This window comes from Priapulus caudatus, unplaced genomic scaffold, assembly GCF_000485595.1.
Source record: "Priapulus caudatus unplaced genomic scaffold, Priapulus_caudatus-5.0.1 Scaffold175, whole genome shotgun sequence".
NCBI lineage: Eukaryota > Metazoa > Priapulida > Priapulimorpha > Priapulimorphida > Priapulidae > Priapulus > Priapulus caudatus.
In genome coordinates this window covers 39,449-55,455 of record NW_014577236.1, presented here as the reverse complement: position 1 = coordinate 55,455, position 16,007 = coordinate 39,449, and the positions used below count along the sequence as shown (strand labels likewise).

Here is a 16,007-nt window from a genome sequence, read left to right as displayed (position 1 = left end):
TTTTGTTTTCATTCGTTCCTCGTAATATTAATACGTTCCGGCTTCGCTAGAACAACCCCTATCTCACGGTCACTAGTCAAAAGTTGAGGCAGCTGTCATCAGATGTCGATTGGCGCTGCTTCGGTGGACAGACGCGTCGGACGAACTCGCCCTCTCGCGTATACATCCGTCAACAGCGCCGCACACGTCGCCAAGGTGTCATGTGCAGCTGCATCTAAACGAGCGATACCTTATGACTAATAGCCTTGATTACAGCGGGCTTACTATACTGCCGTAGGGCAGTGGTCCCGTGTAGACGAGGGCATCGCTTGAATGCCATCTGCCTTAACACGCAATCCTTACGCCCGTTATAGTGTTCACTACTTAATCAGGACCATCGCTATCGGGATTTTTCATGGTTCCTGATCTGCGTCGATAAAGCGGGAAACTTCTACTGTTGTTCTAGTAGTAGTGCGGCGCGACGATATTCAATAGCGCAGTGCTAGAGCAGCGAGCCACGCCGTAACAATGGCACCGACGTGCATTCTCTAAAAGCGCAAACTACTATCGCATGCATGCCATGATTATTATATTGAAAACGATGAATGCCCCGTTTTATAGAGCTCGGCCGTTTGCTCGTTGGAATCTCAGACGATCCCAGTCATTCGATTCACGTGGTACGAGAACGGTGCAAGGGCTACTCGGCTTTCTGAATCGTCGCATAGCACAGAGACTATAGCTCGGTGTATATTGGCCCTAGATGCTTCTACACAGGGGATTATTGATTAGGGCCTTAGTATGATTATTTTGCAAACTTGTGCGTGTCGCGTTATTCGTCGCAGACGAAAAGGGATTTTATCATTCGCGAGCTTATGTTATTTCTGTCAACGCGCAGCGTGTCTAACTACCTCCTTCGAGCTTTGTATGGTCATAAAAATTATAGCCGAGCGCAAACAGTTGCGCGTAAATGATTTTCCGGTGAAAGAGTGTTTGCTCTTCGTGTAGAGCTGGCGTTTTGATGCGATTCAATAGGGTTCATGGTGCAAGACACGAGGTCACTGCAGGTCGTTTTCATAGTGCGTCATTAATAGTTACCGATGGATACCAGCGTCTTGTGCTAACAACAGTAAATGCAACAAAGCACGCAACAACAATAATACACATATACGCCGCGCACACACGCACCCCGCAGCGCGCATGTTTACAAACGTACGCCGCTTTGTATGATGAAATATTTTTTTTCAAATTTCGCGCAAGAGGAATTCTATGTAGACAGAATAATTCTTATATGTGTACGCGATATAGTAAACATTTCTAGACATCAAATCTGACAAACTATATTGAAAGAGTATCACCTACAGCGGTAGATATATCACACAGGATATATTATTGATGACGCGATTTCTGCATGAAAGGTTTAGTGTGTTAGCCCATCTACCATCAACATAGGACATACATGCATTTGACTGCATCACCATCGCCACAAGGATATCTAATTCCCAGTAAAAAATATGTAAGTTGTTATCGCTATAGGTTATTGCCACCATTATAAAACAATGACATAAATTCATATTAAAAATGAGTATTTCACCACGATAAACGTGTAATCTATATATTCGCTGCATGCCAGTTCGGAGTTTACGCGCTATAGAATCATGGTCGCGTATTCGACTTTAACGTTATACGTGGAATTTCTCCCTTGCCATATAAAAACGAAGACGTTATCGCCGTTACGCTGTGCATTCCTTCGCGCGACTCTAAAGAGTGCAATTGTCGATTGCGGTCACACTCGGTCACAATCACGTCTAAAATCTACAAGAAGAACCCTTCAACGCCGACGACCATCGCTTTTAAAGTCGAACGACTCGATCGAGATGGATTAGATCGCTTCTTTCAGCCTCGAGTAGAGCGCTTTCGGCATTCTTGCCCATTTTCTTTTAAGTTCTTCCACGACGTGTAAACGTAACGAGGCTCGATCGCCATTCAGCCGGTACACAGCCGCGCACGGCTGCGCGGCGCCCCATTACGAGCGCCGGTCATTGCTGATTAGTGCCGTGGCGCGGTCGTGGGAACGAATGCGAAAGAATGCCGAGACGGACTGCGAGATAGCATCGCCAACACTTTGACAGCGGCTTGCCGTACAATAGATATCTGGCTTAGGTTGCTCGATCTTCGGCGTGTAGGAGGGCCGTGTGCGAAGCGAGACACGCTGGTAGTCGTTGATCTAATGCTGAGAGAGTCGGTGTCGCTGCTTCACACCAAGCTCGTATGCTTATACGCGCGTTTAGATTTTGAAACGGATTTATTTTGATTTAGTTTGATTGTTTTTAAAATTTCGCTGGTGGATTTTAAACTTTAAACCTTCTTTATTTTTTTTAGTTGGTTGAGTTGTTAAACTTTGAGAACCGTATGATAGTGATTGCGGGCAATCCCCGGGTAGTGGATAGAGAATGATTTGAACACGTGTCGCGCTTACTTTCGCTTATTACGCCATAAATACCATTGATGATTTCTGGCCGGATACACGCTTTGTGGACTTGAGTCTCGATATTCCGCGATTATACGTTATGTCAATCTGTAGATCAAGCGACCTATATCCGAACTGTAAACTAGCAACAGTTATATATGCGTACCTCTGCTGTCACTTTCCCACGTCGGTGAGCCGCGTTAGCCACCTGAACCTGCTTGACTACGCGCGCAGTTATGTGTATCCTGTTTACACGCACTCGCGCCGCGACGCCACGAACGCACGCACGCACCGCGCTCGCTCGCGCGCACCACACACACACACACACCACGCAACGAACGCACGCACGCGCGACCACCACACACATACACACACACACACACACACACACACACACACACACACACACACACACACACACACACACACACACACACACACACACACACACACTTATATGATTATATAGGAAAGTGCTAGAAGAAAGGGGGAAGAAAGAAGGAAGGGAGAAGGAATTAGGAAAGTAATATAAACATATAGGAAGGTGTCATGGAAAACCAAGTACTTTGATAAAATTATGTTGATAACTATAATAATTCTAGCAATAAATAATAATAATATAATACCACGAACAATTAAGATATTGCTACTGATAACGCTAATAGCACCCCAGCAGGTACCCTAGGATTTTTCAACGCTCCTATTTCCGCAACTGGACGCCGGCCATATGTAGAACGTAATAATAGGCTTCGCGGCGCTATATATATATATATATAGGTGGGAAATACGCGACCCACGTGGAGATAGCCATGACTGCATCCGATATAAAAGACCGCGCACCGAGAAAACGAAATGATGATGTAAACGCCATGTGCTGCCCCGCCTCTTCCGACCGGGGCGGTCGGGGGAAATCATAACACGCGTCTTACCTTTGTGGCGGATGCCAGGGCAGAGAGCTAGTATACATGAGGCAGCGAGACTCTGCAGTGTGCTAGCTTTGAGGTGCCACAGTACGCGAAGGTAGACATCGGAAATTATATGTTGCGAGCCGCGCCGGTGTGAAGATTGGCAGCGATTTGGCGCGAGCTTCTGCGGTAATCATTAAGTAGGAAAGGCATGTTAGGTGCACGTTTCCTCCGCGGAATGTTTTCGATTTCAAAATGCATGACCTTGAGATTTACAGGCTAAAGAATCGTCTGCCTGCTGCCGGAATACAATAAATAAATGAAAGCATAATCTGACAGCTAAAGGTGCTGTGCGAGTCTATATACGCGTACACAAGCGTTCCACACCCTGAGTAATTGGAATTGGAATTGATAATTAGAAATGGAGATAGAAATCTGAATCGTCGGTCATTTTCTTATCATTATTATTATTATTGTTATTTTATTATTATTGTTAATGCGGCTACGGTTAGTGATTACGGACCATTGGTCACAATCGTCATGCCATCGACGGCGTTGTCGTTGTTATCAGTGTGATTGTTTACCCCGTCACTCCCTCCTCCTCGCCTTCCTATACATTCTGTTTTCCTTCCATCATTGTCGCCATCCGCGCATTCCTAATTTCTTCACTTAATTTACCTTCCTCGCCCAATGCCTTCCTGCTCCCCCTCCTCCCTTCCTCCTCCTCATCATCTCTTTCCTATAATAATAATAATAATAATAATAAGAAGAAGAAGAAGAAGAAGAAGAAGAAGAACAAGAAGAACAAGAACAAGAAGAAGAAGAAGAAGAACAACAACAAGAACAAGAACAAGAAGAAGAAGAAGAAAAAAAACTTCTCATAATCATTATCATTGTCGTCGTCGTCATCGTCATCGTCATCGTCATCGGCGGCGGCGGCGTCATCATCGATGTAGTTATCGTCATTATCGCTATAGCATTGCAAACCTTGGGTTAAGCCGCATTAAAGCAATCTACTCCCATCAGCCACGATTGTCTTGTATTTTCGAGATATAACAGCTATGCTAATGTTTATCCCTATTAGCACCTAATGGTCGATACCATCTCGTAATAGATCAGAGCAGCTGTTAATAACATGCACCAAATTCATTGGAACTTTTTCGAAAGTTTTTATTCACGCGTGTTATTATGCTCCCTTGTGATCAATCATCATTGTCATTAAGCGTTTACGGTTTTTTCTCCATCAGGTGGGTTATTTCGAAATGTTGAAGCACGTTTCTACGACCAACCTGCGCCGGAAGGCTTCGCTGGATACTCTTGGATCTAGCGGTAGTAGCATAGGAAGTCGAGGATCCCGTTCGAGTCTGCAGACCGTCGGCGTTCCGAGTGATACGAGTACGACGAGCATAGCGAGCCAAGAGGACTGTGTAAGTCTGCCAACAAGGAGACGTTCATGTGATTTCTTGTGTGGCCTGCATGCAAACTGTTATATGTTGTTGTCTTCAAAATAAGCCGCTGTGTTTACTATTCGTTGATGGAGATTCAGTGTAAGCGTGTATAGTGTTGTTTGTGCCCTACACAAATAACGTTTATCATAGTACTATATACTATAATAATAGGCTTAATTGCTCACTGACATAACCTGGCTGATTGATAAGCTTCGTTTAGAATGGCAGACGTGTCAATCTGTTTCTTCTTGTTGCGTCACAATTAAAACAAGTTAAATACGCCACTGATGTGTCGCTATTGTTATTGCGTCAGTTCGAAATAATTCTGTTCGAATTATGCATTGGCAATGAACGTGTTCTTTTTATTAGTAATTTTTTTAAGCCCGGCGCACACGTGAGTTATTTTACTCAAGTTAAATGACGCATGAGTCATTTTACTCACGTGTGCGCGGATTTTTCGTTGGAAGCTAATTTGACGCACTGCGTCAGTTTACTCACGTGTGCGGCGGGATTTTCGTTGTGGAGTAATTTGACTCGGGCCGTCATTTTACTTGATTAAAAATAACTCAGTGTGCGCCGGGCTTAACAAACTGTTTCGGAGGGTCGGTTATCACAGAAAATGGACAACTTTTGAAACATCAGTTTAACAAAAGAGCCGGTCGATCGCGTGCGCGCATAACGCAGATCCATCTCATCGGCTTTCAGTTACTTTCAAGTCCGCACTTCAACGTCCACATTTCGCTCACTGCTCCCCAGCCGCGCGCACCCACCACCACCTCTCGCGCCCCTCTACCTTCGACTCATCCACGTACACCCGCACCCACAACGAACACCTCACACACGTCAGACTCCGGTCTCGCTCTACCCTCCTCCGCGTTGCGGCATAAACAAACCACGCGCGAGGGCGTCAGACTAGGAAATGATCCGCAAAACAAGTTACCTGTAGTTGTGCGTGTTATTCGTAACAAATCGCGCGCCAAGCCGAATTAAGAAAAAAAACTCCATTGCGTTTTGATTACGGCGCGGATAATCGGCTGGGCCGCCAAACGCCCGCGCCGTCGGCGCATTGCCATTATGAGCGGTTCCAAGACAACAACACGCGCATCGATAGAAAACTATGCCATTTCAAGTTTGAATGGAAGTCTGGCGATTCGTACATGCATTACCACAGTGCATACCGACGCTGGGACCAAGGCAGTCGTTATCTAGAATTCGCCGCTTGCAGTTTTTGTTTGCAAGACGTGGTCAAACAGCGTCGTGGAAGTACTGAACCGTGAACCACACGGACGCCAAACGAAAATACGATGTTACGTACGTATTGCGCACACGAGTAACAGCGTATAGTCGACATTTTACGCAGGGCTCTTGTAGTCCGTTATTACTGACCTTCTGGCTCAGAGCTTACTCGGGGAAACGGAGATTTCGTGTGATAGGTTTCTTACTTTGCTGTGTGATTCGGCCAGGCCATGATGATTCTGCAGATATGCTGGATCTCAGATGGGCCGAGATACGCTTATAAGGCTGGGCACATGGCATAATTAACTATTATTAAGCCTTTTTGTCATTGTGTTGATAGTTATATGCCCAAAGGTGAATTGTGACAACGCTCGACGCCTCAATCGTATTACATCATGACTTAGTATGATTACGCATAGCGCATGCGCTGCGCGCGCGCAGCGCCGTGTGTGGTGTGTGTGTGTGAGGTGGTGTGTGTTTTGTGTGTGCGTGGGCGTGTGCTGTGCGTCGTCGGCGTTGTGGCGTGTGGTGTGGCGTGTGCGTGTGCTGGTGCGGGTGCGTTGTGCGTGTGCGTGTGCTTGTGCCGTGTGTGTGTACGTCTGCGTGAGTGTGTGCTGTAGTGTGTCGTGTGTGGGTGTGCGGCACGTGCGTGCGTGCGTGCGTGCGTGCGTGCGCGCGTGCGCGCGAGTGTGTGTAAACAGAGTGTGTGTAAATATTATTGGTACTCATCAGCATATTGCGTCGCAGGCCTGTGGCTGAGCGGTAAGCTACGCGGGTAGAGCTACTGACGCCATAGTCCATCAATGGTTATCGAATATAGGCCTACCTATTTTTTTGCGGTAGTCATCACACGTATAAAAATTCTAGCATGAACACTCATCGTTTTTTACGCTTATTAGCCCAAACGTTAGTGAATTCATTTATCTTTATGATGCTATGTACTTTTTCGCTATCCAGGCGTAACTGTCGACCAGAGCCATAGATACAGATATCTATGTGTGCAACGCGCGCGCCCTCTCGCGCCGACGTCCGGTCTCACAGTACTACTATACGTGACGAAGCGCATTCGTAGCAACGAGATCGAGAGATTTACGACAAAAACACCGCTATTTGACATTTCCGGCGCCTATACATGGGTTTCCACGGGAGAAAAGTGGCCGCAATCATTGGCGGACATGATTGTCCTTTCGTTTGAGATAATGTCCGCAGGCTGTTTTGTAACTAGCAGACACGCATTGGCGACTACAAGCAAGACAGCACGGCTACGGGGGCTAGCCAAACACAACGGCTAGTAAAAGTTTGCGATTTGAATGCGAGCGTACGCTATGCGCATGCGACAAACCCTGGAGTGAAACTGTACTGGGCGTACATACACTGCCGGCAGAATGACATAAACGATAGATCGCATGATAACGATATATAATGATGATATGTTGTTGTTCGCATCATATCATGTCATCTGAGCCATTTCACTATTGAACATGCAATTTTTAGATTAAGATATGACACCATTCGTTACAGAAAGGCGTGTGTCGGGTTATTGTGTGTACTGCTCGTGTATGTCACATATACATCAGCGGACAGTGATCAATTGTAAAGACGCGCGTTTGTCTAAACAAAGCGGACGCGTCGTCGTATATCCCCCGATCCACGTGATTATCACGAACGATATTGATTCGTGTAAACATACACGTATCTATATTCAGATAATCCTGGTAACTAACAATACACTTTCAACAATACAGGGTGTATTATTGAACACCTTCTAACAATACACTGTGTATTGTAGTAGGTACCTATGAGCTTTCAACAATACACTGTGTATTATTGAACACCTTCTAACAATACACTGTGTATTGTAGTAGGTATCTAACAACTGTGTATTTAAATTCAATTTCATTTTCAATAAATTTAATAAAATCAATCAAATAATTTCAATAAATTCATTTAAATAAATGTCAATTTCAAGTTTACAAATTAAAAAGTATACTAATTAAAAAAGAAAAAAAGAAGAAAAGTGTATTGTTAGAAGGTGTTCAACAATAAACAGTGTATTGTTGAAAGCTCAAAGGAACCTACTACAATACACAGTGTATTGTTAGAAGGTATTCAACAATACACAGTGTATTGTTGAAAGCTCAAAGGAACCTACTACAATACACAGTGTATTGTTAGAAGGTATTCAACAATACACAGTGTATTGTTGAAAGCTCGCTAACAATACACAGTGTATTGTCAAATGCCTAAACATACAACACACTGTGTATTGTTAGTTACCAGGATTATCGGCAATATTAGTATAGTGTCGATTAACACGTCTATATTATCGCACGTTTATGAGTGGTTTGAGCACGTGCAGAACCCGTGTATCTTGAATAAACGCAAGTAATACTTATATACACCAAGTGTCGCCATTCGAGGAGCTCCTGTATGTCGAATATATTGTAGTTGGTAACTAAGTTTGTTCGGTGTTCGACAAAGCAGAGCACAGAACAAGTTGTACAGGTACACGTAAAGTCTTAATTATTATAGCTATTATTTCAATTACAAGAAACGCACTAGCAAGATTAAAAACTATGAACTCTATTTAACTGGCTCATACAACCGGAAATTCTTCCGTCCCGTAGTTTCATTTGCTATGAATTGACAGCTCCGTGAAAATTAAAACAGTAACACACACAACACACACACACACACACACACAAGCGCACGCACGCACGCGCTCCGCGCACACACAACACACACCACACACACACACACACACACACACACACGTACACACACACACACACACACACAACACACCACACACACACACACACACACACACATAGCACACACACCACACACACACACACACACACACACATATATATATATATATATTATATATATATATATTATATATATTAAATAAAATAAAGCAAAATGAAGAACATTAGAATAGAAGAAATAGCCCACCAGCTAAATAGTTGATAAATAATGATAAATCTAAACTGCATCGTGACTCAATTGCTTCATGACACATGCAACGCAGTATTTAAATGTGATTGAAAGGGACATAACACGACGTAATTTTACTCAACAATTTTATTATATAAATACCAGCCCATATTTAATTATATATGGTTAATAATCATGTATGCTCATCATAATCATGTATCATGTATCATGTATCATGTATGTTCATCATAATCATGTATCATGTATCATGTAATCATGTAATCATGTATCATGTATCATGTATGTTCATCATAATCATGTAATCATGTATAATCATGTATCTCTTTTGATAGACTCCTGGTATGTTGTATAAACACAACTTGGACACACTTTGGACGTGGTCGCTGATTTTCTTTCCAATCTCCCCTTAACGCTGTTTCTATCTGCCCCATGATTTTTTTCTGCTTTTTGTACTATTTCGAGTTCGGTGGGTGCCGTAAAGAAAACATGAAAGTGCTGCCGAGCTCAGTATTCATGTAGGGTTTAACCTCCTTTGCCGTGGACTAAGTAAGTACAGGTGCACTGGAATATCGATGCTTGTGGCGCGCATGTCACCATAAAGGGGAAAAATCTACGAAACTATGCACTTGACAGGATTTACGCTTGCCCGCCTCGCGCGTGGCTAATGCTTAAATAAAGATAGCATTGCGCCTGAAAACGTCGGCACGTTTCGATGCGGCTTTGTCGACGTTCTTTGTTCTGTCAGTTGTGAAAGTGATATTGGCACTAGAGTTTGAAACGCTGCCAAGTGTGACAGGAATGGACTGCCGGATTAGGACGCTAGTTTACCCATCAGCTAGAGAAGTTTCCTTATACAAACCGACAATGCGTCGCATTATACCTCTGCTGGTACTTGGCTTGACGCGTGTACTGATATCGTGGTTTTATCGGCGTGTGTCCGACGTAGTATCACTATATTCGCACGCAGAAAAAAAACTGTCACTGTGCCAAATACATACGAATGCCCAGTAAGCACGAGAAATTATTCCATTCATTGTGAATTCTTTATAGCTGGTCGCAATAAATTTATTGAACTCGCATAATGAAATCATTTTTTTCTACATATTTCTAGAGTGCCATTAAGGTGTACGCGCGAGCAGTGAGGTCTGACATCGAGTACAAAACCATCCTCGTTTCAAAGAGCACTACAAGCCGGGACATGGTCAGCCTCGTACTTAATAAGTGCAAGATGAAAACGAAGGACCCGAAACTGTATTACGTGACAATGGAAGTCGGACTAAAAAAACGAGGTAAATCGGATTTCCCCCCCGCTACATCCCATATAATTGTGGTGCATAGCGGAGGGAAGGTAACATTTTTTGGCCTTCATTGTATCGTCGATGCCTTTACTCATATCTAGTCCTGGAATAGCAGAGATTTATATTAGCCGAAAATGAACGAAACTTTATTATTTGTATCGAATGCAATAATTTTGTTTTGTTTTGTGTTAATACATTCCGTGAAATAATTGACCACGGTTATGAATTATCTTAACATGTTATAGATCATCTTCTACGGAACATGATTATACTAGAGGACGATGCGAGTCCATTGGTCTTGCAATCTTGCCATCCCAACGGCGGCTCTCGGTATGTAGGCTGATTCAATGACTGTTCATATTTAAGGGGAATTATAACCTTGTAACGCCATTACACATTCTGTGCGCAATGAATAAATTCATTAAAAAATAGTTCCGCGAGCTTGCTGCAAGCGTATTGAGCAAGGTATCAACAGCCAGCCCATAGACCACTGTCTTGATTATTTTCAGGTTTTATCTAAGTATGAGAAGAGGCGGGTTGGTCAAAATACACGTTGCAAACCTGATAGAAGGGGTGAGTCATTTTAATTCATTTCCTGGCTAAATATTTGAGTTGCTTATGTGTAAATCTCTTTGTTTTACTGTTTATATGCGAAGGCACGCCTAAATATAGTAAAAACATAGCCGATTAAGTACTAAATAAAATTATCGAATGATCCATAAAATCCTTACAGAGATAACGATTCAATAACTAACCATCACTACTAGGGTCGCTAGTTACTGAGCGTGGTTAGGGTTAGGGTTAGGGTCATCATAAGCAGAAGAACCATTTCTCTCGATAGCCTGCTAGCGACACCTTCCGGACGATACGGCGTATCGATCTTCTAGGTAATGAATAAATTTCAGGTACTTAAAAAAGTTAAATCCCTTCCCGTGCCTATGTGGCGCATAGGGCGGTGCCTACCCCCGTTTCCTCAACCCGAGGCCACGCAGCTGCTTTCACAGTAAATGCTACAGCGGGGGGGGGGGTTAGTTCACTGGTAGTATTCAGGTACTAGTGGGAGGTCAATCCAATAGTTCAGTATAGTCCATTGCAGCTGCAATTAGGTTAACTAAATTAACTAAAATATATCGTTTCTGCAATAGTTTTTATAGTTGTAAGAAAGTTGTTTCTGTTTTACTGTTTTTCTGTTGTTGTTTTGTATTTGTTTGAGTTTTGAGTTAATCGTTTTGAGAATGTTCTCGTTTCGCCCGTCCAAGTTTCGCCCACCGTCATGCCATTATATCCGTTTTTACGCGATGGGATCCATAAGTTCGCACGACGTTCTGCTATGACGCTTTGCAGTTATACTACAAGAGCCTACTGATATCTCAGATGACCTCTGCTCGGGAGGTTATCCGTCTATTACTGCACTGCTACAGGATCGAGGAGGATCCAGACAGATTCTCTCTCCGTGAAGTGTGCAAAATACCCGAGAATTTCTGTAAGTATCTCAAGTTAGCTCTCCTCTTTTCCCATTTCCACACAAAACGCCTACAGACGACTGACCATTTCTCGTGCAGCGATAGCAAATAAATACGAAATTATTAGTAAATGTGAAATTTATAGGACAGTTTATTGTAAAATACCTATTGTCATATAAGGTTATCTCATGGAGTATATTAGCGGTGGCGAATTAAATCTGAAAATCGACGTAAACTCAGAACATACACTCGAGATGATTGACTACAAATGTCCCTGTTGGCAAGCTCGCGACGTTCAAAAAAGAATCAAGGAGTTTGATTCTCACGACTTACTGTCAATCTACACTCAAGACATTCGAGATCACGTGAAGTCGAGCTCAACTCTTCCACATCTGCCCAATTTGTTTCTGCAGCATTTTAATCCCACTGCCAATTATTTTGGTGGTTTGGTGGCCATTAATTGGTGTTTTGTATTAATTTGTATCAATTTTATATTTGTTGTAATCAATTTGTAGTCAATTGTATCAATTTTTTGTATCGATGTATGTTTAATGCGCTGGGTCACTGCGTTACGTCACAGATGAGCGGAAGCTGATGCCTGATGATTGCCCTTTGCGGTTTCAAGAGTGCTGGGATGACGAACGACATTACGCGTTCATACTGAGACGCGAGCCGCAAGCTCGGAGACGGCGGGTGAGTAAATCTAGGCTAAGTAGAAGCCAGAGTTCAAGTTCAGGATCAGATTCGCATAGATATGCGATTGTAGACGGAATGTAAACGTTTTTTTTCTGTCGCACGTTTTGATTAAATACTATCTCTCAGTTCGTCTAGTAGTTTTAAATGGTAAATTCGAATGACGTAACTTTACGCAGGGTTTTAGATTTAAAAGTCAATGTAAATCAAAGTAGGTTAATACATATAAATATCAGTTATTACCTCCGCCAAGGGGTTGGCAGGAGGTTATGTTTTCACCGGCGTGTGTTTGTTGGTTTGTGCGTGTACAGCCTAACTGAAAAAGTTATGAACGGATTGTCATAAAATTTTCACGATAGGTCAGAAATCGCCTAACTTAGAATTGATGAGATTTTGGTGGTGATCCGGATCCAATTAATTAATTAAATTTTCAAGATAGGTAAGACATGGGGTAACTTAGAATGATTACAATTTGTGGTGATCCGGATCCAATTAATTAATTAATTAATTAAGTAACTAAATTTTTAGGATAAGTTAGAAAATGGGGTAACTTAGAATTGATTACATTTGGTGGTGATCCGATCCAATTAAATTATTTAATTAATTAATTAATTAATAAAAATTTCACAGTGCAGAGAATTGAGCTCCTTGCGCGAGGTCTGTGCTCTCCGAGTGCCTCTAGTTTCCTATAACACACACACAACACACACACACACACACACACCACACACACAACACACAGCACACACACACACACACACACACAACACACACACACACACATATATATATATTATATATTATATATATGTATCCATCTGTCTCTCCACAGAGGCGTCGGGTGCAAAGCATGATCGTACCAAGTCTGCCGCTACGTGACGGGCTAGCGACGAGCAAGGAGGAGGAGGCTGACGTCACGTGCGGCCACGCGAGCGATGGTGCCGGCGACAGACCCGCCACGCAGCGGCGGACAAAAGCGGATGATCGCTTCTCACGGGAGAGCGTTGCCTCCCGCAATACCTGCTATTTCGTATAAGCTTTCCCGGTATATAGACGTACCGACGCTCTCTTCGTGGACACGTGGCCGAAATTTTAGTTTTTAGGCAGAAATAGTGAGCCAATATTACCTACGTGAACTACGTCGATAGATGTCGGTGCCATACATATTGCAGTATCGCGAAGTCGCAATGCAACATTTGGGAACTAATGTACTACGACTTTTCTCTTTGAATGGAAGCTAAACAGATAAATATCATGCGAGTGCCATCGTTTGCCGTAGATTGCACATACATAAGGAAACTGTTACATTTTAAAGTCGCGAACAAGTAATGACTAGAATAGCTGTGGCGTACCTGAGCATACTCCTCGGCATAGATCGAGTTCTTCTCTTAAAATATTATTTATTACCGTATCTCATTTGTAAAAAAAGCCAACAATGTACAGAGAGTTATTTAAATATTATTTGTGGCATAGATTACACGTCGTTGTATATTTACTGTAATGTGTTCTGTAAACTGCTATGTATGCCGAATACGACAAACAATTAGTTTAGCCTTGCTACTATTTAACACACGATAACTCCGCGTATGACGCATGTAATGATGAGAGATACACATGGCCTGTTATAGGTTTCCTGGGTACTGTGTATGACGAATACGTTTGTTTATAAACGTCTACGTCTCAAATATTATAATACACTTATATAATTATGTCAGAATTTTGAACGACTCCAAAATATTCACGCGTAAACGAGAGAACAACACGCCTTACTTCCTCCATATTGTCTACGTAGTGCATTGTGATTTACCCGTGCTACATACTTTTAAAATTACCATGCCGAATATTAACGTACTAGGTATATCACTCTTTCAGATGAAACTCTTGTGGTGTCGATTAGTGATATACGTTAACGGGAAATCACAAGTCGAATACTCACATTGCATCTTGAATGCTCTACGGATTCGACGTATATTCATTTACAGTTAAATTAGTATTAGGAAGTAAATTGCCGGTACGATTATTTTACGTTTACTAATCTGAGAGACGAACACATGTAAGGAATCACATGAGAGGGAAAAAAAACCAGTAGACTGCAGTTAAATCGTGACCGGCATCACACCGCAATGTCCCTTTGCGAAGTGATCATGTATACGACAGTAATTGTGAGCATCCGTGAATTTATTCTCGCACAAGCTGCGTAGCCTCGTACGCCGCCTTCATCGTAACTCTGTAAGCTGTTGTAAATAGATGCCAAATTACGTGTGGATTGTAATAGCAGCTGTAGTTCTGCGCAATATTTATGTGTTTTGTGAAAGCAAGTAATTTTATCAGTTGTATCAGTGTATAATATAGAGATATCTAATCCAATATAGGCCTACACTCCTAATTTCATTCATGCGATGCGCACGCGCTGTGTGCGTATGTGTATTTGCAATTCCTGTCTCGCCTCCATATACCCAGCGAATCAGCAGAAACGCGAAAACCATGTCTCTGCTTAGTAGGCTACATACTTCAGATGATATCCAGAGAATATGCGCTAGTAAGATCGTATATATAGTAATGTGTGCTAACGGTGTGTCACATGAGAGCTGGCACGTATACCTTCTGCTGAGAATGAACAATTTAAGCAGTTCAGCTGCTTCACGTTACTGGTGATGTTGAGAAGGCGTGACCATAACGCTGTAGCCGTATAGAATCTAACTTCTTCCATGGCTAGACTTGCAACAACCATTCTGAGCAGTTTGTAGGAGAAGATTGGGGCGCGCGCACACAAACAACACACACACACACACAACACACACACCAACACACACACACACACACACACAACACATACACACACACACACACACACACACACACAACACACACACACACATATATCTATATATATATATATATACAACCACAAAAACACACACACACAGAGACACACACACCACACCAAACACACACAGACACACACACACACACACACACACACACACACACACACACACACACACAAACACACACGCACAACACACACAACACACACACACCACACAACAAACACACCACACACACAAACACACAACGAAGCAAAGGACTGAAAAATCACACGTAATTAAAGTTTACGTTCATGCCCTGGATTTAAACAACCAACCCTCAGAATTAATTTCTGCTCAGTCATGTGTCCGACGTGAGCTATTGTAATATGGTGTCAGTTGGCAGCTACACACACGCACGTCATCTGGCGTAATGACGAACCTCATTTACGCCATTGAATGCGTTAAATGCCAAATTTACTATATTGGCGAAACAAAACGCCGCCTTGCCGGATAGTTTGTTGAACACCTAAGATCTATTCGCCTCAATTTCCAAGGTTTTCCGGTTGCTGACCATTTTAACCAACCGGATCACCACATTGATGACGTGCGTGTGTGTGGCTGCCAACTGACACCATATTACAATAGCTCACGTCGACACATGACTGAGCAGAAATTAATTCTGAGGGTTGGTTGTTTAAATCCAGGGGGCATGAACGTAAACTTTAATTACGTGTGATTTTTGAG

The 16,007-nt window shown here is 42.7% G+C and overlaps 1 protein-coding gene across 1 annotated transcript in view; it reads left to right on the top strand.

The window, feature by feature from the left end:
• LOC106806708 overlaps positions 1 to 14,820 on the top strand; it is a 25,990-nt gene extending 11,170 nt beyond the window's left edge. The window contains exons 2-8 of the mRNA XM_014808725.1: positions 4,599 to 4,778; positions 10,111 to 10,288; positions 10,543 to 10,627; positions 10,807 to 10,870; positions 11,642 to 11,780; positions 12,341 to 12,453; positions 13,286 to 14,820. Of these exons, the coding sequence (XP_014664211.1) occupies positions 4,614 to 4,778; positions 10,111 to 10,288; positions 10,543 to 10,627; positions 10,807 to 10,870; positions 11,642 to 11,780; positions 12,341 to 12,453; positions 13,286 to 13,489 (948 nt within the window). The 5' untranslated portion in view covers positions 4,599 to 4,613 and the 3' untranslated portion in view covers positions 13,490 to 14,820. The remainder of the gene's footprint in view (positions 1 to 4,598; positions 4,779 to 10,110; positions 10,289 to 10,542; positions 10,628 to 10,806; positions 10,871 to 11,641; positions 11,781 to 12,340; positions 12,454 to 13,285) is intronic.
• The last annotated feature ends 1,187 nt before the right edge of the window (positions 14,821 to 16,007 follow it).